Source organism: Rhinichthys klamathensis, unplaced genomic scaffold, assembly GCF_029890125.1.
Source record: "Rhinichthys klamathensis goyatoka isolate OS25496 unplaced genomic scaffold, OSU_Roscu_1.1 h1tg000076l_1, whole genome shotgun sequence".
NCBI lineage: Eukaryota > Metazoa > Chordata > Actinopteri > Cypriniformes > Leuciscidae > Rhinichthys > Rhinichthys klamathensis.
In genome coordinates this window covers 2,764,242-2,791,054 of record NW_026606618.1, presented here as the reverse complement: position 1 = coordinate 2,791,054, position 26,813 = coordinate 2,764,242, and the positions used below count along the sequence as shown (strand labels likewise).

General features: G+C 36.8%; 2 protein-coding genes across 15 annotated transcripts in view; both read right to left on the bottom strand.

Annotated features, from left to right (window-relative positions):
• ppfibp2b (PPFIA binding protein 2b) overlaps nucleotides 1–18,784 on the bottom strand; it is a 55,387-nt gene extending 36,603 nt beyond the window's left edge. For 11 of the 14 annotated variants that reach the window (XM_056250901.1, XM_056250902.1, XM_056250905.1 and 8 more), the window contains exons 1-3: nucleotides 18,684–18,784; nucleotides 7,236–7,343; nucleotides 3,351–3,556 (exon numbers count right to left, since the gene is read on the bottom strand). In XM_056250901.1, coding sequence (XP_056106876.1) covers nucleotides 3,351–3,556; nucleotides 7,236–7,299 — 270 coding nt within the window. In that variant the 5' untranslated portion in view covers nucleotides 7,300–7,343; nucleotides 18,684–18,784. The remainder of the gene's footprint in view (nucleotides 1–3,350; nucleotides 3,557–7,235; nucleotides 7,344–18,683) is intronic. The other 3 variants (XM_056250915.1, XM_056250916.1, XM_056250914.1) reach the window with 1 other exon arrangement.
• Nucleotides 18,785–19,819: 1,035 nt separating this feature from the next.
• olfml1 (olfactomedin-like 1) lies at nucleotides 19,820–23,087 on the bottom strand. Its single transcript, XM_056250940.1, has 3 exons — nucleotides 22,417–23,087; nucleotides 21,548–21,833; nucleotides 19,820–21,104 (listed from the first exon to the last, which is right to left on the bottom strand). The coding sequence occupies exons 1-3, from the start codon at nucleotides 22,522–22,524 to the stop codon at nucleotides 20,329–20,331; spliced, it is 1,170 nt and encodes a 389-aa protein (XP_056106915.1). The 5' UTR covers nucleotides 22,525–23,087; the 3' UTR covers nucleotides 19,820–20,328.
• Nucleotides 23,088–26,813: the final 3,726 nt, after the last annotated feature.

Below are 26,813 nucleotides of genomic sequence, written 5' to 3'. Positions count from 1 at the left end.
ATAGAGTGGTGCAGGTATGACATCACTTTGTTGGCCAAAACGTGGAAACGAGTTAGCATTTTAGCACTTCCGGTTCCATCGTCCCAAAGTCAATGGGATTTTGGTTAAATGGCTAAAATAAGGTCTGTTGTGAACACAAGCTCAATAAGACACTTTCACGTTTTATTCTACGACATAAAATACATCAGTATTACCCCACTCAATTGTCGAGGAAATGAAACGTCATCACTCTGAACAGGTAAACTCAGTCCGCTTTCACAGCCGCGTTATGCTTATAATTGTGCTCTTATAAACTATTCTAACTCAAGCGTTCAAGAAATTTTTTTTTAGATAAAAACTGAAATGTCGGAAGCTTAGTGATGTTGATATTGAAGTCGTGGGACCATGGTGTAGTTCATTTATAGCCTACCTTTAGCTTTTTACTTCAGGCGACTGCATTTAGGCTTCAAAATTCATAAAGGTTGTGTTCATCTGGGAAAATTAACTTGATGGACAAAACGCGCAAGTGTCATAAAACTTTGTTGATTACAGAGCTTTTTTTTTTTTTTTTTTTATAATCCAAAAGCCTATGGAAAATGGGGATGCTAACTGCCGGTTGGCCTACAAAGTGACGTCATACCTGCACCACTCTATATAGGCTTTAACAGTTAGTGTTGTGAGACGCGCACTTAGAGGCCAATTCACCCTGCACGACAGACGCCAACCAATGAGGACAATCACTGGATTACAGTATGTCACTTCTCAGACATTCCAAGACCCGATAAATGCTGATTCAACATGTTCAATCAGCAAAAACGAGAGCCAGCCAACACCGACAGGGGTAACACACTGATCCGACAAAACCCGACAACCTGCACATGTACATTGGCTGGTCTAGCCTGAAATATAAGCTTTTTTAAATGCAAAAATGAGCCATATGAAATAGCATTTATGGGACAGTTCATGTCAGATTGTGTTGTTGATTTAAAATATGTTAGTGTGGCAAGCAGATTTTAAAATTCCCTCATTCAAGTAGATAGACTTGGTCTTGGTTGCCCGAAATAGCTGCCCGGAGGAGTTGCAAATATGGTAGCCGAGTAAACAGACTTTCGTTGAAAGGGACTTTGATGAAGCACAGTCACTTTCAAACCAATCAGCTTTCTGTTGGTAAGCGTGGCGAATCCACATGACCAACTTGAAACCGTAGCGAAATCTGCGTAGGGGAATCTTGAGAATTTTCCATCGTGTGGATTCCTATTGAAATTACTGGATTTCGAGCTTGAAAATATTAACAAATGTGATCCCTGCAAAAACACGGCCGTTGACTGATCTTCGAGCTCCGCCAACAGGTTGCTTATGCACTTTACATAGAGATTTTCTATGTTAGTTGACCAAGAAATCACCACAGGCTACTGATGAGAATCATGTGCCAGCATTTTCCATTGGGATACACAAATAACAGTATAATGAATCTTGTGACTGGTTTTGCCAATAACAAATACCAGCAAAACAAGAAAAACACTATTCTGAGAAAGCAAGTATGCAAGCATTGCCAGGTTACACATCAACAAACTAATCTAGTTGCATGAGCAGAGATGTCAGTTGAATACTTACCCTAAAGGAGATGAAGCCGAGTTAAAGGTGACTGCATAGATTTTAAAGCAGAGTAAAAGAGTGAGTGAAGAGAAAGGAGAGAATGACTGTGTGGAGAGAGGAATATGAAGGGAAGAGAGGGAGAGAGGCAGGAAGCGCAGCCCTATCAATGTCTCAGAGGGGATCCGAACTCTTTTAAAAACATCCAAGGAACATACACGCATACGCACGCAAATGCTGGGCCAGAAACTGCCTCTGGGACACGTGAGAAAAGACCCTGTATTAGGCAGAAGTTTGTACTTAAAGGGATTGTTCCCTCAACAATGAAAATGATCATAATTATCATTATTTATGTTGTTAGGCTGTTATTTTTTCATTGGAATACAGAAGGAAAGTTTTAAAGATTCTTTCAGTTCTTTTTTCAATAAAATATTTTAATTTTTTATTATTATCAATAATATTTCTATGTAGAATTTAATTATTCATTATGGTCAAAAAGGGTTAATGTGAGGGGGGGGGGGGGGGGACTTAAAAATTTTGCAGTTTTATGGAGCTCTTTGTTAATGCTTTGGAAAAGTAAAAAAAAATAGTTTTCAGTAATTAAGTTGAAATAAAATATAGATATTAGATGGAAAACTTAATGTAAAAGGAAGTGAAAATTATAAATGTTACCTTGGCAACTAACTAAAAAAAAACAAGTTGATATAATATAATATAACTAATATAAAAATATATTATAAAATATTTTATTTTAATAAAATATTAATAAATAATACTGAAATAACCACTTTCATAAAACGTTGATTGTGTTTTTTCCCCTTGCTATTGAAAATCATGGTCACTATGATCTGCTGTTGTATATATATATATATATATATATATTTTTTTTTTATTCTACTTATGTGTTCGACAGAAGAAATAAAGCCATACAGGTTTAGAACAACATAAGGGTGAGAAAATGATGACAGAATTTTCATGAATGGATCATTGGATGAACTGTCCCTTTAAGACTCAGTATCGCTGCCTATTGAATTGTCCTAACACTTTCAGGGTCTTTTATTGTTTACAATCATGTCACCACATTTACATTAAAAATGTTTTTGTTTCTAAAACATGACAAATGTCATCTGAAAAACATCTGTATCACTGCACTGTGTGTAAATATTTATATAAAGTAGAAAACACTATCCAAAAAACTTGAGGATGGCACGAGACTAAACAGAGAAGCTCAGAAAACATCAACCCTCCAGATGTAAGCATTGTTCATGAGTTAGTTATGGGTGAATGAGCTGATTGAGTTAGGACTTAGAAGGACCCTTACGAAGGCTTAAATAAACCTGTATGAAAACTGTCCATGGTTCTTGGCGGTATAGATTGGTTATTATTTGCTGTAGGTTATTACTGCTGCTGCTGCAGAGCCAGTACGAGACTTGCTACCGCCAATACATACACAGACACGCTGCTGTGAACAAGTAGGCTAACAAAGCATACATGAATTATCCATAGCAGATCTATACAGGTGGAGCTGGGGAAGGTGGAGGGTTTCTGAAAGCGTGATGCAACTGCGAAATGCTGACCAAGTATTTGAAGGTTCAGCAGCGAGCTTATTGGCTACTGATACAGCAGGAACCAATCAGCTGTGCCCAATAGAGAATGATGTGATTGCAGGCAGATTGAGTTAAGGATCTATGAGCCTGTGCCATTTCGAGTTTCATGAAAGAACTTTGTATTACTATTCCAACATAAAATCCACATTGATTTTCTAGGCTTTAACTCACCGATCCTTTCTCCAGCCACTCCATGAGGCTCTGTGCGGTGGTGCAGGGCAGCTGGGAGCGCAGTGACTTGCGGTCCTCGTCCCCGACCTGCAGCTCCAGTGTCAGTCTCAGCTCCTCAGCCAGCTGGAGAACCTGCAGGGGCCCGACACTCACAGGAGAGCCCAGGTCATAGAGCCCGTTACTGAACTCCACCGCAGCCTTGGAACCTGCCGTCAGAAACATAAGGTACACTAAATAAGAAGCAAAAGAGGTTAGACCCTTGCCTTAGTGGTCATACGCTCATATCGGCGATACAAGTTCGAATCCACCAAATGGTTCAATGCAATTTCTTCTTTTTTCCCCCCTTATGTTGTACCAAAGCAGTCAAAAGGTCTTAAAAATGACTTTGAAACAATTTCCACTAAAAATTGCTAGTAAATTTCACAAATAATTGCAAAAAATAAACGTGACTTTTTGAAGACTGCATAGAGCAGGGTTATTATCGTTAACTAAAACTAAAATTATCAAAACATTTCTGTTAATTTAAATAAAGCTGAAATAAAATAATTTTTATATATATATTAGTTGAAAAACTTAAACCAAGCGAAAATTAGAAATAATGCCTTGGCAATAAACTGAAAGAGTAAGTTAAATTAGAAGCACAAAAATTATTAACTGTACATAAATAAAAACTAACACTAGCTAAGAGTAAAACTGAAATAAAAATAAATTAAACCTAAATAGCAATATTTTAAAAGAAATGAAATAAAAGGACAAAAGCACATAACGAAATGACTAAAAATTAAACTACAATGAATTACCATGAAAATGAATAATATAACAACAAAAACTAATTTATAATATTAATAAAGCTAAAATAATACTAAATAGTATGTCCTTGTAAAGTGTACTCCAATAATCATTGTTTTAATTCAAATCATTTTTACAGTGTATGTGAAAAAAGATACAAACAGGGCAAAAAGTGACTCGAGAGGCAAAGAGATGCACCATCACGCCATGTCATACATCATCACATCATATTACCCATCACCCACAGCACACCGCTGCAGCCACGTGTTGACTCCATCAACACTTCCAACTGTCCCCATCTGGATACTATGGAATGAGACGTAACAAATATACAGGAAGCACCAGAACATCTGGAAACCATCAGGATTCTATAACACTTTAAAAGTCTATGATGACATCGCTCCATTTTTTAACAGCAGAATCACCAATAAGAACAAAGAGAGACACAGCTGACAATTGGATAATGGCCTCAGTGTCATTTTTCATATGCAATTGCCAGCACGTTATACAATTTTCCATTAGTTTAAGTGGAATAAAATCAGGTCTCGTTAACGTAAGATTTGTATCGTTTCCATATGTCTTCTGCTAGTGTGTGTTTCCATATGTCTTTTGCTGCTACAAAGAATGTGAGGACAAAATGTACATAGCCTAACTGTTTATATAAATGCGTAATTTGTGCATTCAGGCACAAGTGTTTTGCTTGCCTGAGAGCATGAAATGACCTCATTGGTTGTTTTAATGAAGGGGTGGAGGGGTGTTGTGCCCCTCTCTGATACTCATGCTCACAAATATCCCTTAGGTTTTGATAATCCAAAATAATAAAATAAAAAATCGCCTAAAATAAATAAAATCACCTAAATAAAATCCAAAAAAATAAAATCCAAAAACACCTCAAATAAATGAAAATCACCTAAAATAAGACAAAATAAAAAAAACGAAGCTATTAGAAATGATCTTTTAATCGAATAAGGCTAGAGAATGCTAGATGTTGGATCATCTTGGTTGTAATTGAGATGTTCCAACTGCCACCAGCAGATGGAGACATTCAAGAAGCATGAGAAACTCTTAGAACAACAGTCCTTCATTGTCATGAGTCAGTTCACTCAGCAGACCTGAGGAGACACAACATGCCTGTGGTCAACTCTCATCACGCCCTCCTATTCTTAACACGCACAGACAGACACTCATTTAAAGTCTAGATCCAGGATTAGCCTCACTGTATGACATTTGATTACTAAACATTAATGGTTTCAAATGATTTAAATTCATAAGCAATTGATTTATAAGCCTGTGCTATTTGAAGTCCTGCATCTGTAATATTTGGCACATGTAGCCTTCATTCTGTACAATTATAACTCATGACATGCAGGACTACTCAGCTAATAGACTATGTGTGGTATGCAATCCATATCTTATATTACGGTATGAATAATTTTACATATATGCTAACATATAACTCATGATAAAAATGGTTTAAATATTAAATAAATAAATAAATATGCAGTATTGTAGTTATTAAATATGTAGTATTTCCTTATCGAGTCCCAGCTCAGTAAAAAAAAAAAAAATCCAACATGGAGGATGACTTATGAAATATGACAATATAGTTGTATTGTATTCAATACTGAAAAGAATCAATAAAAAATTGTTTAGTGTAGTTAAAAACAGATTATTTTACACAATAAATACTCATTTTCTAATAATATTTAGTTGAGGGTTTTAATGATTTTTTTTATGTTGTTGCTTTATTTATTTGATTAAAAAAATACTGTAAACAGCAATATTGTAAAACATTATTACGTTTTAAAATAACTGGTTTCTATTTAAGTATGTTAAAAAATGTAATTTATTCCTGTGATGTAAAGCTGAATTTTCTGCATCATTACTGAATCTTCAGTGTCACATGATCCTTCAGAAATCTTTCTAATGTGCTGATTTGCTGCTCAATAAACATTTCTTATTATTATAAATGTTGAAAACAGTTGGGCTGCTTTATATTTTTGTGGAAACCGTGATACACGTTTTTCAGGATTCCTTGATGAATAGAACGTTCAAAAGAACAGCACTTACTTAGAACTCATTTATTACATACATGTCTTTACTGTCAATTTTGATCAATTTAATGCTTCCTTGCTAAATTAAAATATAAAAAAATTATATGATGTGAAGCCTATCAAAAATAGGAGCCATTGGTCTTTAGATCACCATGTTGCTCTTTTTATCCCACATTAAAAGTAAATAAGCCAACACTGTTTTGCCTAAATGTTAATGGTAGTATGACCTTAGGTTATGAAACTGAAATAAACAGTGTTTCTCACAGATTTTGTCACAGTCCAGACTAGCTGAGTCCACTGCATTGTACCTCTCTGTCTCAGACAGCAAACTGCATGTTCCGCTCCATTCCTCCCCCAGTCTTCATTTGTTGACTGCCCACATTAAACATTTATCCTCTATTAGTTAAATCATGTTGGCAATCGCTGAGAATGCTTGAGGGGCTTCACGGCCCCCACATCCTCTCTTTACCCAGCCCTGTTAAGAGTTTCCCCTCTGAAACTGGCTGCCAGTTACTCTGCTTTGTTATAAAATGTTGTGCTATATATATATATATATATAGTGCAGATGGAATATATAGCCTTTGTTTTGTAGGGGCATGATTAAATGAATACATTTTTAATGCATTATATTAATATAATTTACTAAATTAATTAACATGTTAAATTGACAGCCCCATCATTAAGCCGTACATTTTAACTATCAAGGCTTTTTATTTAGCTTTACCTTTGTTTGGCAAGTACTTTTCTTTCAAAATATCCAACAACACCATGTAATCCTTTCAAAAACCTTCACACATGTAGTGCTGAGGGAATCCAATTAGCATGCATAGATCAAGAGATATGCTGAAAAACACATTGTATAGGAGCAGACCCTTATCTGATCGCTTCCTGAAAAGCAGCCAATCAGGAACAGACTCCAAGATTACCTTTACCATTTTTGTGGGAAGCTAAACCTGCTATTTTGAAATATCCTGTTTGTTATTCTGTAATTGAGTTCATCAGGAGGATTTCAAATCGACTTGAAGCTAAATTAAAGTCTTACCAGCAATAATATCATCCATTTGTTCCAAGGCTGCTTCTAACATGTGACTTGCATCTGAGGCCATGGCGCCAGCCGTCTACTGCATCTGCTGGTTTGCTTCTCAGCGACCTGCAAAAATGTGTCATGTGATGATGCAACATTAGGAATAAAAGTCACAATTACAGTTGCTGGGAAAGTGTGTTTCGAAATTGAGGGTGGAGTAAAAACATTAATCTTGTGTGTGAACCAATACCATGAATCTCATCTGACACAAGTAGCAGCTTGGCATGTCTAAGACTGCAGCTTTCCTGACTGGAATGTACAATGATGCCAATCTAACTTGACATTACATAAATTGCCTTGAGCAAATGTGGTATACAACGACATGTAAATACGTACAAATCAAACTGTCCACTCTGACAAGTCTGTTTTTAGAAAGTGCCACTTAGAAAGCTGTACGTGTTTGACTGCATGCTTTCTGAAGCTATAATATAAAATGGTCTCCATATTAAGAGCTGGTATTTTCCCAAGCGTTAACCCCTGACTCTCTGCTTTGACGTATCCCGAGGCAGGTTGACTTTCTCCCTGTGGGACCTCAGTGATGGAGGGAAATTTGAGAATGATTACGCTTGTCAGGGTCAAGTTTCACCCTATTGTCATGCCTTGTGGCATGTGTAATACGCACATTCATTCATCATATATTTAGCCTCACACACATAAGCAAACAAAGAGGCATCTCTAAATTATGGAAGCCCGTTTCTGTCTCAGAGTAAAGCTCCGGTCACATTTACCGTTGCTCGGACAGTCATTTCAATAGGAATCCACAACCAGGACCATGTGAGAAGTGCCGGTTTGCAAGAAAAAGTGAGGTTACGCCACAGATTAAAATATAGAAGTGCCGGCCAACTTCGAGCACTGGATATACATTTTTTATAAATGTTAGGCCACATCATGAACAGAACATTTAACCTACTTGTTGTAATCTTGTAAGTGGGCAGCCGGGACACATGCCAGTCAGGTAGAGGGTCACAAAAGGCAACTGTCGAGGGCCACCGTGCTGAAAGGGTGCGCGGCCCACAATGCTGTTCATTATGTATAGCTTAATTTAGTCTCACACGACAAGAGAGTGTTGACTCTATTCGGGGCAGTGGGATCTTTCACTGCTGAAACACACAACAGCGCTGTAATCACGGCCCTGATAGGAATGTGAATACAAGCCTTCAGTTAAATGACAAGAAGAGATGAGCGCAGTTCATTAATAGATAGCATGCTTTTTAATGCAAGCGAAAATGGAAAATCCAGTACAACCTCAAGCATTGCGCACACACCCCAGTTGTTCGAGCAGATAAGGGTGTGTAGGCTTTCTGTCATGTGCTATCTGCCCTAAAAAAGGAGTCACGTCTTATTTGATCATGCTGATGAGGCTTTTTCGTCTCTCTTCACTTATTATAAGGTGGCACAGGGCAAAGAAATATACCGCTGTTGCTTATCAAATCAAGAAGTTTTACCATTCTCTTTCTCGTCTCACGTCCAATAATCTGCTTACAAACATCCAATCCCTTAAGGTTCTCCTGCCATTTTATGAGAAATCACAACAATTTTTAGATTCCTGACCCACTACAGAACAGGCGGTCTTATCTGACCCACACACTCAAACTCAATTTCTGTTTAGGCAATTAAATCAGTCTGAAAAAGATAATGTTAACCATAGTAGTTCTCCTGTGTCATCTGTTTCATACCATTACGACCTGACAAATCACTTCAAGAGATTCTTCTGTTGTTTAGGTTATTTATTTCTCACTGTGGACAGTTCCCCATTCAAACGCTCCACCTGTGTAGTTTTCTCCATGTACTGTATAGTGTGTTTCACATGAGCTCAATGCCAGTCAACTACAGTTAAAGCACATTATGGAAACAGTATGTGATGCAAATATCAAAGTTACCATATAAACTAAAATCAAACACTCCTGAGGAAGTTGGAGTCATTCAAATTCTTCTGGCCTTTAGATCATACTAGTGAGTAGTCTCATGGAGTCAGAATTTAGAGATAATTAGTATAATGTAATGTAATGTAATTGTATACATATAAAATTGTTATATTTAAAACAACAATTATTAATATAATACAATTATATATATATATACACTCACCTAAAGGATTAGGAACACCATACTAATACTGTGTTTGACCCCCTTTCGCCTTCAGAACTGCCTTAATTCTACGTGGCATTGATTCAACAAGGTGCTGAAAGCATTCTTTAGAAATGTTGGCCCATATTGATAGGATAACATCTTGCAGTTGATGGAGATTTGTGGGATGCACATCCAGGGCATGAAGCTCCCGTTCCACCACATCCCAAAGATGCTCTATTGGGTTGAGATCTGGTGACTGTGGGGGCCATTTTAGTACAGTGAACTCATTGTCATGTTCAAGAAACCAATTTGAGATGATTCGAACTTTGTGACATGGTGCATTATCCTGCTGGAAGTAGCCATCAGAGGATGGGTACGTGGTGGCCATAAAGGGATGGACATGGTCAGAAACAATGCTCAGGTAGGCTGTGGCATTTAAACGATGCCCAATTGGCACTAAGGGGGCTAAAGTGTGCCAAGAAAACATCCCCCACACCATTACACCACCACCACCAGCCTGCACAGTGGTAACAAGCCATGATGGTTCCATGTTCTCATTCTGATTACGCCAAATTCTGACTCTACCATCTGAATGTCTCAACAGAAATCGAGACTCATCAGACCAGGCAACATTTTTCCAGTCTTCAACTGTCCAATTTTGGTGAGCTCTTGCAAGTTGTAGCCTCTTTTTCCTATTTGTAGTGGAGATGAGTGGTACCCGGTGGGGTCTTCTGCTGTTGTAGCCCATCTGCCTTAAGGTTGTGCGTGTTGTGGCTTCACAAATGCTTTGCTGCATACCTCGGTTGTAACGAGTGGTTATTTCAGTCAAAGTTGCTCTTCTATCAGCTTCAGTCAGTCGGCCCATTCTCCTCTGACCTCTAGCATCAACAAGGCATTTTCGCCCACAGGACTGCTGCATACTGGATGTTTTTCCCTTTTCACACCATTCTTTGTAAACCCTAGAAATGGTTGTGCGTGAAAATCCCAGTAACCAAGCAGATTTTGAAATACTCAGACCGGCCCGTCTGGCACCAACAACCATGCCACGCTCAAAATTGCTTAAATCACCTTTCTTTCCCATTCTGACATTCAGTTTGGAGTTCAGGAGATTGTCTTGACCAGGACCACACCCCTAAATGCATTGAAGCAACTGCCATGTGATTGGTTGATTAGATAATTGCATTAATGAGAAATTGAACAGGTGTTCCTAATAATCCTTTAGGTGAGTGTATATATATATAGATAGCATTATATTACTACTATGTTAATAATTAGTATAATAATAAAAGCAATATTTTTAATATTATATTAATTATTGCATAATATAACAAAAACACAACAATAGACACAACAACACGGAAATGTGTGTAGAGAGTTTGTACTTGGAATTTGTGATTATCGAAAATTACTAATTATTTTACATTACTAAGTAAAATAATCAATACTATGGATCTAGTTAATCTAGTTTCTCAAACAAATCTTTTAAATGTTTGTTTAGATGAAAAGTAATACAACTTCTGAAATGTCCCTCACAGTAAGTCAGTGTTGCTTCTATCAGTGTTGACACATTCCAATAGAAGCCCCTGCCCTCAGTGTTCCTGATACTCAAGAGTGTGACCGAGCCGCCCAGAGGGACTGAATCACACACACACATCACATGCCGGACAGCATTCAAGTCCTCGGCTGCTTAGATCCTCTGTGTTTATAAAACCCTGATAAGCCAACACAAACAGCGAAACCTGTAAACAGCTGGACCTTGAATTATAAAAAAATCACTCTTTCCGCCCAAACCCATTCTGAATATTTCCGTTCACACTGTTTCTCTTAGAGATTGCAAGGCCATCCAAACCACAGGTTATTCATGCGGAGGCTTTGAGAGGGGAAACTGATTTTAAGGAAGTGTTTGAACCTGATCCCAACTACAGTATCCCTCACCTCACTTTACTCATTTATGATATCAATCCCATAGACTTATATTGAAGGAGGGACGAGAATCATATTAGAGACCAGGATATCATCATAGAGAACTTACTGGGCCATTTAGACTTTACCCTGAATACCATAGTAATCTGCCTTGTGGAGGTGACCTTTTCACGACACTTGTAAGCACCGCCTACATTTTCTTCGGAAAATGTAAAAATCTTGTTTCAACCATCATTACAGTGTCTCTCTGTGTGTGTGTGTGGGTGTGTGTGTGTGTGTGTGTGTGTGTGTGTGTACAGTGTTATGTAAGTTAGTTACTCAAAAAAAAATTATGAATTAGATTACTGTACTAATTACTCTCTCTACAACGTATTGCATTATTAATAATTACTTTCTAAATCCCATATCAACCACGACCAGTTGAACAATACAAAGATAGACATGAAACTGCTCTTTCAAATAAATAATATAAAAGTGCATACATTATTCTTGAACAGACAAAAGTATTTAAGGGGAGAAGGTTACATTAAAAAAATACATTTTATTATTTTGATGTTAAATCCACTATTGTTTTAAATAAAGTTGTACTATAGTCTATTCAGTATTTAATGCAATGAAATCAGAAGTAACTATAATTAAATTACAGAGGAATTAAGAGTTATCCCTTACTTTACTTTTTCAAGGGAAAAGTAATTAAATTACAGTCATTAATTACTTAGTAATGCATTACATCAACCCAACACTGTATGTACTTTTTTTGGTATGAAAAAAAATGACCAAAAAAAAAAAAACTAAAGTAAATAATTGTTTTTTTCATGCAAAATATAAAAAATATATATTTTTGATTTGGGGTGAAATGTGACCTGGACATGTTTTCAAAAGATTCACCTCGTGAGACACATTAGTCTAGTGTTGTTTGCTTTACTTTGACATGTGACAAGTTTTGACAATACCGGTACTTAAGTGTTTGCTCTAGATATCACTCACAAGCAGACACTGAAGAATCTATAGATCTTTTGGATCCAAAACCCTTTGAAATATTGTGAAACCAAACAAGCAAACTAATTCTTTGGTTTTAACAAGCTACTGCTATTTATCATGTGATTCAAAAACTGCCCGAGACTGTGAGCCCAGCGTTTGGTGCCAAACAGCAAACTGTGGTGTTAGAATAACCGTTCTCCTTACTTTACTCCAGGATGTTTAGAGAGGCAAACAGAAACTACTGCGGGAAGTCCCTGTATTTTTGAGCTACATTACAGTTAATGATAAACCGGCTCATCCAAGGTTGTTCTTTACTAAAATACTGGACAATTGTGACCATGAACATGTTTGGACTTTGGAGCAGATGCACTAATAATGAGTCTGAGTAAGCATTAGTAAAAGCCTGTTCACACCAAGAACAATAACGATATAGTTTATACTAAATAGTAAACTAAAAATGTATCTAAATATAAAAGAATAGCGATTTACTGATTTACTAATCAGGTTTAAAGTCCATTCACACCAAGAATAATAACTATAACGATAACTATATTAGTGTGTCCATACCAGCAGACGAGAACGGTATTGTTGGAATCACTTTCAGAATGATTTTTTCCAGCTTATGATACGATAAAATCATTTTTAGCATTTTTATAGAGCCAATCAGAATCCATCGTGTTTTAAAGAGCTCGAGCATTTAAAGGGACAGATGACAAAACTGCAGCGCGCTCTTAGAATAAACAGAACGATATCGTCCGCTGGTGTGGACTTTAATCGTTATAGTTATTATTCTTGGTATGAATGGTCTTTAAACCTGATTAGTAAATCAGACATCAAACTTCTATCTATATCACTTCAGGAACTTAAAGCAATAGATACATAACTTATAGCAATAGTTTGAGGAAAGACTTATTTTTCCTCACTTATTGTGAATTTTACTCTTTTGAAAACAGTTACCATAAAATGTTTAAATATTAAAGTATATACACTTTATATAAAATAGTAGGCCTATATTATATTATTATATAAATAACATACTAATAAGAAATATTATATACAAATTATATACATATATTAAATGTACTTTTATGTAAAATGTTTTCTTTGAAAAAAGTTCCCATAAATTAACACTAGGCCTACTGTTCAAAGGTTTTGGGGTCAGTAAAAAAAAAATATGTAAATGAAATTAATGCTTTTATTCAGTAAGGATTTATCAAAAGTGACAGTAAAGACATTTATAACGTTACAAAAGATTTCCATTTGTTGCATTCATATATATATACAAAAAAAAACGTTTCCACAAAAATATTAAGCAGCACAACTGTTTTCAACATTGATATAATAATAAGAAATGTTTCTTGAGCAGCAAATCAGTGTGTAAGAATGATTTCTGAAGGATCATGTGACACTGAAGACTGCTGAAAATTCAGCTTTACCATCACAGGAATAAATTACATTTTAAAATATATTCAAATAGAAAAGTTATTTTAAATTGCAATATTTCACAATATTATTATTTTTCTGTATTTTTGATCAAATAAATGCACTGGTGAGAAAAGACTTATTTAAAAAAAATGTAATCTTACAGACCCCAATCTTTTGAACAGTAGTGTATATCAAAATATTAAATGTTATGTTAATAAATCCACTGTGCCAACTATGGTATTATTCGAAACCTAAAACCATGTTAATTATAATTTTTAATTGTTATTAATTTGCCTGTAAGCCACTCCATATACGTATTTTCCATCCATGTTGTTAGCAAATAGCAATCCCCACTATGTACAGTAAAACCCAAAAAAATGACACATACTGTATCAGCCTTGGGCAGAAATACTGCAGGGGGAGGAAGTGGCATCAGCATTAGGTGTCAGACCAATAAACCCAGCACGTCAACACAGCTTAATATGAGAACATCAAAGACAGCAGTCCTCGAACAGCTTAACCGTCCCCACTCAGCACTCTGCATTAAACCATCCCAATGTGTTTGTGTGTGTGTTCAGTAAGCAGCTGACGGAGTGACATATCGCGTGGGCACTGCGCATACCTTGGTCAAACGCTCTATAATGTTAGAAAGGTGACCTGAAGCGCAGTTCCCAATGTGACACAAGGCCTCATCGCTGTGGGATCTGGACGTTTTGTGTGATTTTACAAGCAGGTTTACGCTCTGCCACAAGCTACCTTCTCAATACAGGTTACTTTTCAAACACGTTAAGTCATCCACAACAAACCTGGTTCAAATAACAAGGGGATAGAGTTGCAGAACCTTATGACTAAACACCACAGGCGGAGTAGCGTGATCAACAAGCGGAAGACAAAGAGGAAGCTTCGCCGTATTAATAAAGACGTTTCACATAACACTTCCACACATATTAACGTCAGAATGTCCAAGAGATCAAAACAGCTCTGATGTTACACACTCGGAATGATTCATGACTCGGTGTAGGCGGTTGTAAGTTCGATTCGGGCTCAGACCCTGGACGATCCTGAGCTGTACTCACCGGAGCGGATGCGTTCTGGCAGCTGGGGTGAACGCTGCACTCCTCCACAGTAACAAGAGAAATGTCAGCCCTGAGCAGGTGCATTCGACTGTGGTGCCAAGGCCCGTGAAAATGTCAGTGAGCCGCTCGGCACAGGAAAACCCTGCTCACGGGGCAAAACGTCACGGCTCTGTCCTACAGGTCCCTGACATCAATACTGCCCAATGCATATTGCATGGGATCTCCACAGCTGTCTACCTCAGTCCTCAGGACGGGGTTCACAAAAAGTCTGATGCCAACTGTAGATGTTCAAGTTAGTTTCCTCCGCTAGGTTACAGTATTCAGTGCAAAATGCAACTGGGAATTGGATCTCGATTCTTAAACCTAGTGTTGGTATCTAAATCAAAGAGTTTATTGTTTGTTTTTTGTTTAAGTGAAGTGAGTGATGGACCCTTTTAGATGCTGATTGAACTGCATTTAACTTTACAAGCCTTCGAAAAGGTTGCACTGAGTGGGACAGTTTACTTGAATATTAAAAATATGTCATTATTTATTCACCTTCATGTTGTTCCCAACCTGTATGACTTTCTTTATTCTGTGGAATACAAACAAAGATATTTTTAGAAATGTCCATACAATAAAAATTAATTGGGGTTGTTCTGAATATAATACTAGTTATATGAATGTTAAATAGTGTTGAATAATAATAATAGAAACAGTTTAAACTGCCTTGATATAATGCTGTTTAGCTTTAAGAATACATTTCCCATAATGCTTTGCAGAGAGCCCTGTGAGGAAGCGAACTGAGTGAATGATCCAATGGCTGCATCCGAAAGCTTAAAAACGCTGCCTTCGGAAGACGCATTCCAAGGTAGGAAGGCATCAAGGCACATCCGAATCCAATGTTAGCTTCACTTCCGATTTTTGAAGGCAGCATAGATGTATCCTTCACTGCCTTTGATATCCCACAATCCTGTGCTTTCCATTCTGTGACAATTGCGCTAAAAAATAAAGCTGGCATCTAAAAGTTGCGGTTGGTGGTCAGTTTGTGTTTAAATGTACGTTTTTGACCAATGTTCCCTACTTTTTATGTAAATTCGAGCGCTAAAAAATTTCGCTAAAAAATTTCGCTAAAAAATAAAGCTGGGGTCTAAAAGTTGCGGTTGGTGGTCAGTTTGTGTTTAAATGTACGTTTTTGACCAACGTTCTCTACTTTTTATGTAAATTCTAGCGCTAAAAAATCTCGCTAAAAAATTGCGCTAAAAAATAAAGCTGGCGTCTAAAAGTTGCGGTTGGTGGTCAGTTTGTGTTTAAATGTACGTTTTTGACCAACGTTCCCTACTTTTTATGTAAATTCTAGCGCTAAAAAATCTCGCTAAAAAATTGCGCTAAAAAATAAAGCTGGCGTCTAAAAGTTGCGGTTGGTGGTCAGTTTGTGTTTAAATGTACGTTTTTGACCAACGTTCTCTACTTTTTATGTAAATTCTAGCGCTAAAAAATCTCGCTAAAAAATTGCGCTAAAAAATAAAGCTGGCGTCTAAAAGTTGCGGTTGGTGGTCAGTTTATGTTTAAATGTACGTTTTTGACCAACGTTCCCTACTTTTTATGTAAATTCGAGCGCTAAAAAAATTCGCTAAAAAATAAAGCTGGCGTCTAAAAGTTGCGGTTGGTGGTCAGTTTGTGTTTAAATGTACGTTTTTGACCAACGTTCCCTACTTTTTATGTAAATTCTAGCGCGAAATTACTATTGTAGTCATTAAATATTCACTTAGTTATCACCAAACCTCATTATATTTTGCTGTAGATCATTAAACTGTTACGCTACCTCAGAAGTCTGTCCCAAATCAATTTCATGAGGTGCCTTCGTGCGCAAAAGCTCCCTGCAAAGTCATGGCCTGATAAGGCAACGAGGCAACAAGTCAGCTGCCTACGTTTTTGGACTACTTCAAAGTGTGCGCTGGAGAAATGATTGAATCCCTATACAATACTGCACAAAACTTCAGTAAACAGTTAGTATTATTTTATTTAGTTGTCAGTCATCATTATTGAGTTGTTTTGGTCACCATTAACATTCAGTATAAAGCTGCCACTGGGGCGGTACCCTTTCAAAAGGTACACCTTTGTACCTGAGGAGTGCATATTAGTACCTCAAAGATTCTTATTGGTACCAAACGTGTACATTTTAGTACCTAAATGGTACAAATTAGAGCCTTTTTAAAGGGTACCAATCCCAGTGACCGCTTTTTGTACCATTTTTGTTCAATTTTGGCAAAATGTTCTTCAAAATATCAGGTTTTGGCATGACATGAGGGTGAGTAAATAATGACAGACTTTTTATTTTTGTGTGAACTATCTTGAACTAACTACTTGATATCAGTGAGAGAATCACTACAATTTTCAAATTATCGTTCTGGGAATGAAACGGTTGTGGTAAAACTGGTCAATCAGGACGTGTGTGTGCACCTCTATGGAAATAAGGGCACGGTAATAATCACACAGTAGAGCCTGAGGGCTAAGTGTCTGTCCAAAACAACGATATGAACGCTCTCCTTCACCTGTTATCATAAACCATTTACTGTGTTCAACTTTGCTACAACAACAACAAAAAATCAATCAGAAATCAATGTCTTGCTTTTAATTAGCTCTGACAAGAAATTGCTAAGATGCTAAGATGATCTCACTAGATTTCAACATCTCTTTCCCTGAATACAGAAAGGTGAGGGTCAAAGCGGGACGGAGAAGGAAGTCAAAGGTTATGAAGACTGTAAAGGCTTGATTCCGCCTTAAACATCTCTGAAATGTTAAGCTACTTCAAGACTACACATTATCACATGGTTATTTAAAAAAAAAACTGTACTGTAACAACTAAAATGTTCATCCACAACAAGTTATTAAACTCTTATATTTCTAAATGCTTTAATTTGGCAAACATATGGTAGTTTCATCAAAGAGCAATACAATTGTGTTGTTTTCAGAACGCCAGGGACAAATAAAAAAGCCTTTATCCTTTTCTCTAAGCACATGATCTTCACAGACAGCTTTGTTGAACCCCACAGTCATTACCAAGTGAAATCTCCATCGCAGCACAGAGTGTGGCTGCTCACTGAGCCCACTGGGGTCAGCACTGAAGGAAGAGGCTTTATGCACTATAATAAAAACTGGCAGTAAAACAAACGTGGACAATGAATGGTAACAGGCAGAGACAAGAACTGTAATAGGCTTCAGTGCCGAATGTTTTGTGAATATTCGCTCAGATAATGGCTAATCTGAGACCGTTCATCCTACACTGTATGACCCAGTTATCTACCTAGATCCTTCAGGATTTGACAGACCAATCACGTTTGAGTTTAAGTTTCTGGTCAGTGATTATTCCTCTTTGGTCATCATCACAGTATAGCTTATTTGTGTACTACTACTATATAATGTAATGCAAGAAGACTTTAAATGGGAGTGATTTATATTTACTCACATTTGACGTTTTTATGTTTTCATTAAATAGGCTAGTTATTTGCATTAGATAATAGAATTCACATGGTCATCATTACAGCTTATTGGTGTACTAATATATAAATGTAAATAATTATATTCACTCGAATTTAAAGTTTTTATGTATAGCCTACTTATTTGGATTCGGTATTAAACTTCACAAACACTATATGCTAATGCATTTTTTTTAAAGATAATTTTTAAGATAATTAAGATCATTTTGATCCCATATAGTAGCTACAACTCACACATTTATCATTAATAATAATAATACAACGGCAGAAATGATCAATCAATGTGATTTAAATTAAATTTATCTCGAGGAACCGTTGCACCTAAACTTTCTTGATAATTTCTATGACATTACACATGCGAAAGACTATTTAAAACTGCTTAAAATGACGAAAAAGTTGTTATGTAGCTAAGAAAGGAATGTTGGCAGGATGTTTTTAAAAATTCAACGTACCTGTATTGTAAGTAATTTCCGATCCTGGCCGATTTTAAATCCTCTTGTTGTCAGCTGGCGTCCCGCTCATCTGTTATCATCGAACTGCGTTGCTCCAATATAATAAAGCCCTATGAGGTACATTACATCTGACCAATCACCTGTCATGTGCTGTAAGGGGCGGGTCTTATCGCCAAAAGATTTCCATATTATAATTAAAATAAATAAACTAAAGTAACACTTTAGTCATAATAATGCGGTCAAAGTATAGCGGAACAGTTTAATTTGGTATAGGTAACGAGGAGGGAATATTTAAAAAAACACAAGAGCAGTGAAAACAAATTTCATTAGTTTTAAATGTTTTGTCACCGAATTAAATAAACTCATAAAATAATCATTTCAATAACTGTTTGTAGTGTCGCCTTTGTCTTCAAATATGTTCCGTTACTTACAACCACAGTCTATGGTTACAACAACTAGTGACCACATGTTCAGGTGGTGCTGGAAATCTGTGGGGAGAATCATAGACAGTAAAAGAAAGGGGAGAATAGCAGCGCCATCTATTGTTCAGGCCGTTCAAATTCACAAATATGACAAGTACAGCTAACATGTACACGTGCGCATGCGCTAACGTTTATCAGCGCAGGTACATGCTTGCAAGCTAAAAACAAAATGTAAAAAGGCCAAAGTATTTGACTCATGAAAATAAACCTGGAAATATTTTAAAATCATAATTTAAAGCCTTGGAAAAGTGAACAAAATAGTAATAAACATTTATTTAATGAATATACTTTGAAGACTTTGTACTCAAAAGCATAATTACTTAGAGGTGTTAATACTGATACTTGACATTAGGGTTGCCAACTTAATAATCGGGACAAGAGAGGTAATAATAAATTAGGCCCAAAAATCGGGACGTCCCGGCTAATTCGGGACAGTTGGCAACCCTACTTGACATATCAATTACAATCCCCAACAATCTTCATTAAATTATTATAGAATTGTGTAAACAAGTAATAAAAAAATTAGCTGGAAAAGTTCATTGGTCAAAAACGGTGGGAGCCTATTCTGGGCCAATAGTGACAACCATGGCAATTGCAGGCTGAGAACAAGAATTGATGTTGAACAAATTAATTAAATTATTACTAATTAAATAATAATTATCAATGATTATTTATTGCCAAAATGTGTCATACAAATAAGTAATACACAAATTGTGCTTGTATGGAGCACATTGTAATATTTCAATGCATGATCCACCTCAGCAATACTGTGAATTTGAAATGGCAACAAATTCTGTACAAAAATATTTTCTTTGAGAGACATATTCATTGGAGATCATTTGTTTTTGTATAATGCTCTTTATTTCTAGTGTAGGCCTACTGCTGTTGGATAAACTTCTTTTATAAACAACTTTTATTGTCTCAAATCAATCATAGAAAGAGTGCAGATACGATACTAGCGGTCCTCTGGCTGAACCGAGGAAGCCAAAGAGTCCTTTGTTTTTCAGGAAATTACAGTCTGGTACAACAACAAAGTGCACTACAAAGTGCTTTCCGTTAAATTACAAGCAGATCAGATGTGATTGGGAAGAAGAATAAAGCACTGCTGGTTAAAAGGACCTTATTGTAACTGCCCTTTTGATTCCATGTAGAACTGACCTATCTTATATCTTCTTGATATCTAACTTATAGATGGTCTGATAACCATCATCCCAAGCATACAGATGCTTATCCTTGGGGTGGAAATGCAAACCGGAATGGCTGGTGTAACGTTTTGGGAAGAAAAGCACAGGGATGCTCTCGGGGTAGATGGTGTCGTGGATATCAAACAAGCATTGGATGCTGGACCTTCCACCATAGTGGGAGTTGTAGACCACATATAAGGTGCCACAGATTATGAAAGCTGCTTCTGCATCACGGCTATTGCAATTGGTATCCCAAGTGTGTTCCACAGCCAGGCTACTGTGGTCCAGCTTGGAGATCACCAAGTTGCCGCCGAAGTCTGGGTCCGCATGGATCGACCAGAGCCCCATTTCGTCTAGGGCGAGATCCAGCAAGGTGTGAGGGCTGAGGGAATAAGCCGGCATTCGACCGGCTCCAGGAAGCAGCAAGCGATCAGCCACTGTGCGGTTGCTGAGGTGGACCTTCAGGATCTCATTGTTGGTGTCTGCGTTGTGGTAGTACACAAAGCCGTTGTTGACTACATGGCCGGTTCCATGCCAGGGAAAAGGAAGACGGATAACTTCCGTCTTTTTGGTGGAGTTTGCTTCGGTGAAAGTCTTCAGAGAAGTATATGCTAATATTGTACTGTTTCGAGTGCCGCTAAAAAAGTAAATCTTAGCAGAACCCTTCGTCGGATCCTTCATCCAGGATCCATTGACGTCGCCTGCCTTCTTGACGATTTTGAGGGACTTGATACCCACAAGCTCTGAACTGCAGTCTGGAAGAATCAAGATCAAAATAATCAACTTTATGCAGCAATAGCAATATAAGTTATTAGAAATATTACATTTATACAATTACATCCTTTATTTACCATATGTTTTTTATAGGAACGCACAATTCATTGATACCTTTTATCAATTACTGGAAACTAAGGCACGTTTTCACAGACAGAAGCCAGGATTAGACCTTAGTTCAATTAGGACGTAGTAGCTTTTATAAACATGCCTTAGAAAAAAAAATATTTTTTAAGATATTAAGTTAAAACAGCTCAAACGTGCATTTTAGTCTGGGACTAGGCTCAAGCCTTGTTTGTGAAACCGGGGGTAAATATTCTTAATCTACATGTTTACATGTAATACTCTAACACCAAAAAAAGTCCTAAAAATTAAAATTGTAGGGCTTAATTCCAAATGATAGATACCTAAACTTCTTATTTACCTTTGCCCTTAGGGATTACAGATGTCTTTTTTAGCTTGGCTTCTTTCATCTGGTGCTCGATCAGCGAGTCTTCAATGTCAACCTGAGCGTTGTCAGGGATCTTATTCTGCAGGTATTCCACATCTCTCTCCACTCGATCCATGCGCATAGCGATGGTATCAATGTGACCTTTGACCTCTGATTTCAACACGTTCGCCTTGCTTGTTTGCCCATGTATCTCCTTAGAGATTTCATACATCCTTTGACTGAAGTGCTGGAAGTCCTGCTCGCATTTGATCAGTCGTCCCTGTTCAGATGAATGCACAAAAATACCATGTGACTGATCACGCTATATTAAAACTCAAGAATAAAACTAAAATGAATAGAACGGCAACTGGTAAAACATCTACTATATTTAAATGTTAGCAATTTATATGTGTTTTGCTTGAAATTTAATTCAGTCTGAACACATAGCTAACCAGCTAAACCTGGACCCCCTGATTTGGCCAAGTACGGCAAGGATCAACATCCTTGTTAGTCTTGGAGCAACATTCCAAATCGCCAGTCACATTGTAGAGAAATGGAAAAAAGTTCTAGGCTAATGGGAACTGCACATTAGTGCAGTTAAATTTCTCTGCCTGGTTTTATAAGTTTATGGTTAGGTTAGTGTTATGTTGTAGAAATTTTGCTCCAGAACCAACAATCCAGATCCAGGAACACATACTTAACAAAATCACAGTATACAAAAAGAGTATAAAACGTATAGCTAATAGTAAGCTTTAATTGTCCTAAAAGTACCCAATGTATAATGTATTAATATATTTTATTGGCTACTGTTAAAGCAAACATATTTGGCCACAAATAAGTTATCTTAGGGAAAAAATTCTTACCTCCAGCTGCTGAAGTTGTCTCTGAAAATACTCCATCATAAAATCAGGAGTTGTCCTTTGAGTTTGTGCAGTTCCAAGCAAAAGTATAGTTATCAATGACAAAAGCATGATGTATATTTCAACTCTGATGTATTTCCCTATTGTTTAGTTTGTGTTATATAATAAAACCAAGAAAACTCCCTTTCTTATCTAATGTCAGTCTGCTAAAATGGAGCCAGGCGGAGTTCCAGAAGCAACTGGATGTTTGTTATTCAAATTCTGGAACTGTATTCGAAGGAAGATGCTGAAAAGGCAGGTCTTCACAAGCTGTGTTTTTAGTATTAATCAACTCCAGATGTCCCGACACGCTTTCACTCGATAAATCAAATTAGCAGATAATACGATTCAAATTACTGCATATTTACAGTATAATGTACACCATATTTGCCTCACCCCCTTCAGTTTGTCGATTAGCCTTTTTAAAGAGTTCAATTTGGTAATTTGAGAGCAGGAAACACATCAGGACACCTTCAGGAGCTTCAGTCTGGCTGGCCGACGCAACCCTCATTTTTGGCCCAAAAACAGACACTTTCCTGCCAAATAAGTGACGGGGGGAAGAAAATGACTTTATTCCTGGAAGAAGTTGTTTGAGCCCTGCACTTCTTTAAAAAAAATTATTATTCACCGATTTTATTTCTATTAGTAAGAACTAAAATTACAAAAAAAATATTTTATTGCTAAAAACACTATTAGCATAACATTATTGCTAATATCTTTTAACTTTCTTTTAACATTTGCGACTCCCAGAGAAAGGTGATTCTGTTTGTCCATCAGATGGCGCCAATACCAAAACAACAATGTGAACTCTGGGAACAGGATTCACAAGTGTCCATTGTTGATTTTGTTTGCTAAGACAATGACAGTTTGTTTACATGGATTAAAAACATATCCGTTTCCAACATCTCTGGTTTATCAGTGATTATCAGAAATTCAGCATTTTAACTTGCATCACTTCCTTTAGACGTTTTTGTGCTTCTGACACAACTGGCCCAAATTCCACTAGTCAATTATTTAGGCTGTTATATAATGGCATCATTCAATTATTATGCCTCATCTTAAATAGAAATCACAAAACAAGCCTTCTGCATTAGGGTATCAGATCATATCTTCTTTATATTTGCCTCATTCATTTGCTTTTTACTGTAGCCTATTATTATTTTTTCATTTAATCAGAAATGACAATGTAGAAGCTCGGGCAATTGTCAAAAATGAGGTTTGCTTGTCACGAGGGGACTGGGCTTGTTGTCAAAGAAAACACTGCAAAAGGAAGCGACAGGCTCAAATGATGTAGAAACATTTGATGTGGAAACTTTTGTGGCCTAATTCAATCTCTGCAAATACAAGGACTTGATTTACTAAAGTAAGCACACTGCAAATACATGAAGAGAAAATCAAAAACAACAACTTCAATAGAAAAAGAGCTATATTTATTATTTACCCTATTTTTCTATTTACAAGAAGAAAATAAAAACATTTTAAAACTATTTCAACACACCTAGTCCCAAAGTAGTCCTACTTCCATTAATAACATTGTTTAAGTGGCTGGTGACCGAACTCTATAGCACAGCGAGACAAACCCCCTCATCAAAAGCTCCATTAGTGGAACAGTGTCTCTTCCAATGCTGAATGAGTTTAACAACATCCCATCTTCAGTGACTTCATGTCCCTGTCTCAAGCCCATAAAAGCTTTCTAATGTGTATGTCTGATATTAATATTTTTTGGGGCTTATAACATCTCTGCTCTGGAGAGTTGCAACTAATGCTAACGGTTATGGTTATTTACACAAAAGACACATAAAACAACAGTCAGTATCCCTAAAATTCAACAGGTAAATGACTAGAAATTAATGTTTATCTATACAGATGAACTTTTATACACAAATGAATTAATAAGAGTGAAATGGTACATCTGTTCGGAAACATCAGACAGACCCAAACATCCATTTTACCACCAAATGAGGGCATGCATGGTCCCCAAACAGTCTCCACAACTGAGCCAACCCTCTGACACACTTCCATAATTCCCTCTCATCTTTTCTTAGGGGTTTAGCCCTACCAGCTCCCTGCTGTTTATAACAACATACACAACAACACATTCATGACTTTGTCAGAACACTTCAAAGCTGATACCTGATAGATTTGCATCCTAAGCAGGAGTAGATAAAAAGACTAGGCCTTCAAATAGGCTTATATAGCATTGCATGTCATTTAAACTATAGTAACAAATAAGGTGTTGCAAAGGCTTTTTAAATAACAATTTAAAAGTGTCTTGCACTATCAAAAACGTGCTTCTAACGTGAATCCCGACCAGAACGCTAGTCCAATGGTGTGAGTTTGGGGGCGGGACTACCTGTCTCTCCGACCTATCACAGTCAGGGGGAGTGTTTGGACAGGGGACCCTCATATAGGCGTCCGAAATCCCATACTCTCTTGAGTAGGTACTTATTTTGAATAAGTAGCCTAATTACTTCACGACCGATAAAAAAGCATGTTCTATGTAGTATGATTGAATGTGTGTATGAATGTAATCTGGACGTAGCCTACTACATTCGCCATGTTGTCATTATCATGTGACCTAACAGTGCCAGTTACGTCGCTTCACTGCCATTCATAAATTGTCTCCCGTGGCCTCATGGGATAGTAAAGTGTCCATCGTATGCACACTTCAGAATCTCACCAGAAGAAGTAGGTCATCTGGGTACTTTTTACTCTACTCTTTGCCTACTGTGATTTCGAACATACTTCTTTTGTTACACTAGAGCCTTCGAAATTACCTACTTCACATTAAACATCGATTACCAAATAAAATCATAAACATCCATGAAATCAAGCAATGTGTGAAGATATAACAGTTCTCTGTGAAGGGATAGCTACTGTAGATGTTTGGATTTTCACTGGAAGTTACACAGATACAGGGTCTTGCCTACTTTGAGAAGAAACCAGGCACTGGATATTCTTTGCTTCAATCAAGGGTTATTGCTTAGCTGGAACAACTATAACATTAGGGATCCCTCAAGGCTCTATTCTTGGACTGGTTTTATTCAGACGTTATTGCCTTGCAGCCTCCTGGGAATGTTATCAGAGCAACTCTTTGATATTTGAAATGCTAAAACTCATGCTAGAGTTATTTAGATTTCTGGACACGCAGACTGCCCAGTCTGAGACTGAACATGTTATTATAAACTTGGCTTTGATCTCTTATACAGAATATTGTGTGGCACTAATTGTTTAATGATTCACCCAGTTGCTTTTTGATTAGGCGATTGTTATGACTCATTTAACTATTTGCTTTGTCTGAAACAAAAGTTGGTTATATTTACTGACCTTGTCACTAATGTCTTCTGTCTGAGGTTTTCTTTAACTAGTTGTGGAAGTCTTTGTTTTGGTGATTGCACTTGCCTAACCTTGCAGCATTTATTAAACATGCTTTGAGAACCGAGACCTGAATGTCTTTCTTCTGAGCTTGCGCGGAAGAAAATTAATCACCATTGAAACTTCCTGTCTTGCACCTTGGGACTCAGTGGGAAAGCAAGCAGTCTATTTATTCCTCTTTAATGTATACAAGGACTTGAATATTCATGCTGTCTACTAACATGTGTGTTGCGTACACATACTGGATTAGGGAAAAAATACACTGGGGTCCTAAAGCCTCATACATACCACTATCAAAATCTGGAAATAAACAGACAGTTAATGTTAATTTAGAATCTTTAAAGACATTTATTTTTACTCTGTTTTTGTAAAAAAAAGAAAAAAAAAGTATTCTTACTAGTGGTTTCAGACTTTTGGACCCACATGTATCTGAGAATAGTACAGTATATCTTACTGAGTTGGATCATCTTGACATCTGGTGACATTCCCATGCTGATATATTATGCACCATCACATACTCTAAGTGCTTCGGTGGTCTTGCTGAAACCTGATCCATGTTAGGCAGATGGATCTGATAGATAGTGACACCCTTACAGGAGGAAAAACAGAACACACACCCAGGCTACTTGTGCAAATTCTGACATAATTCTTATTAATAACATTATCTTGTTATTTTAATTGTTTTATATGGTCTTCCCTTGTATTTTAACAATAAGTTCAGGTTAGGATCCAGATTTTACATTGGACATCAGGATGCAACTCAACACTTTTATTATTTACAAGTATTTGTTGCATATAAGTAAACAAAAATCTGTATCGTATATTACCTTAAACGGTTCATGCAACTTCTGCCAGGTGTTTGCTCCAAAACATCGTAGAGTTTGATTTCACACAACCTTTTACTTGCAATCAACAAAATAATTTGAAGTTTTCCCATTGCATTTAAAGGTTGATGAGCTTATTCACTTCTCTGTCTTAACTATGGA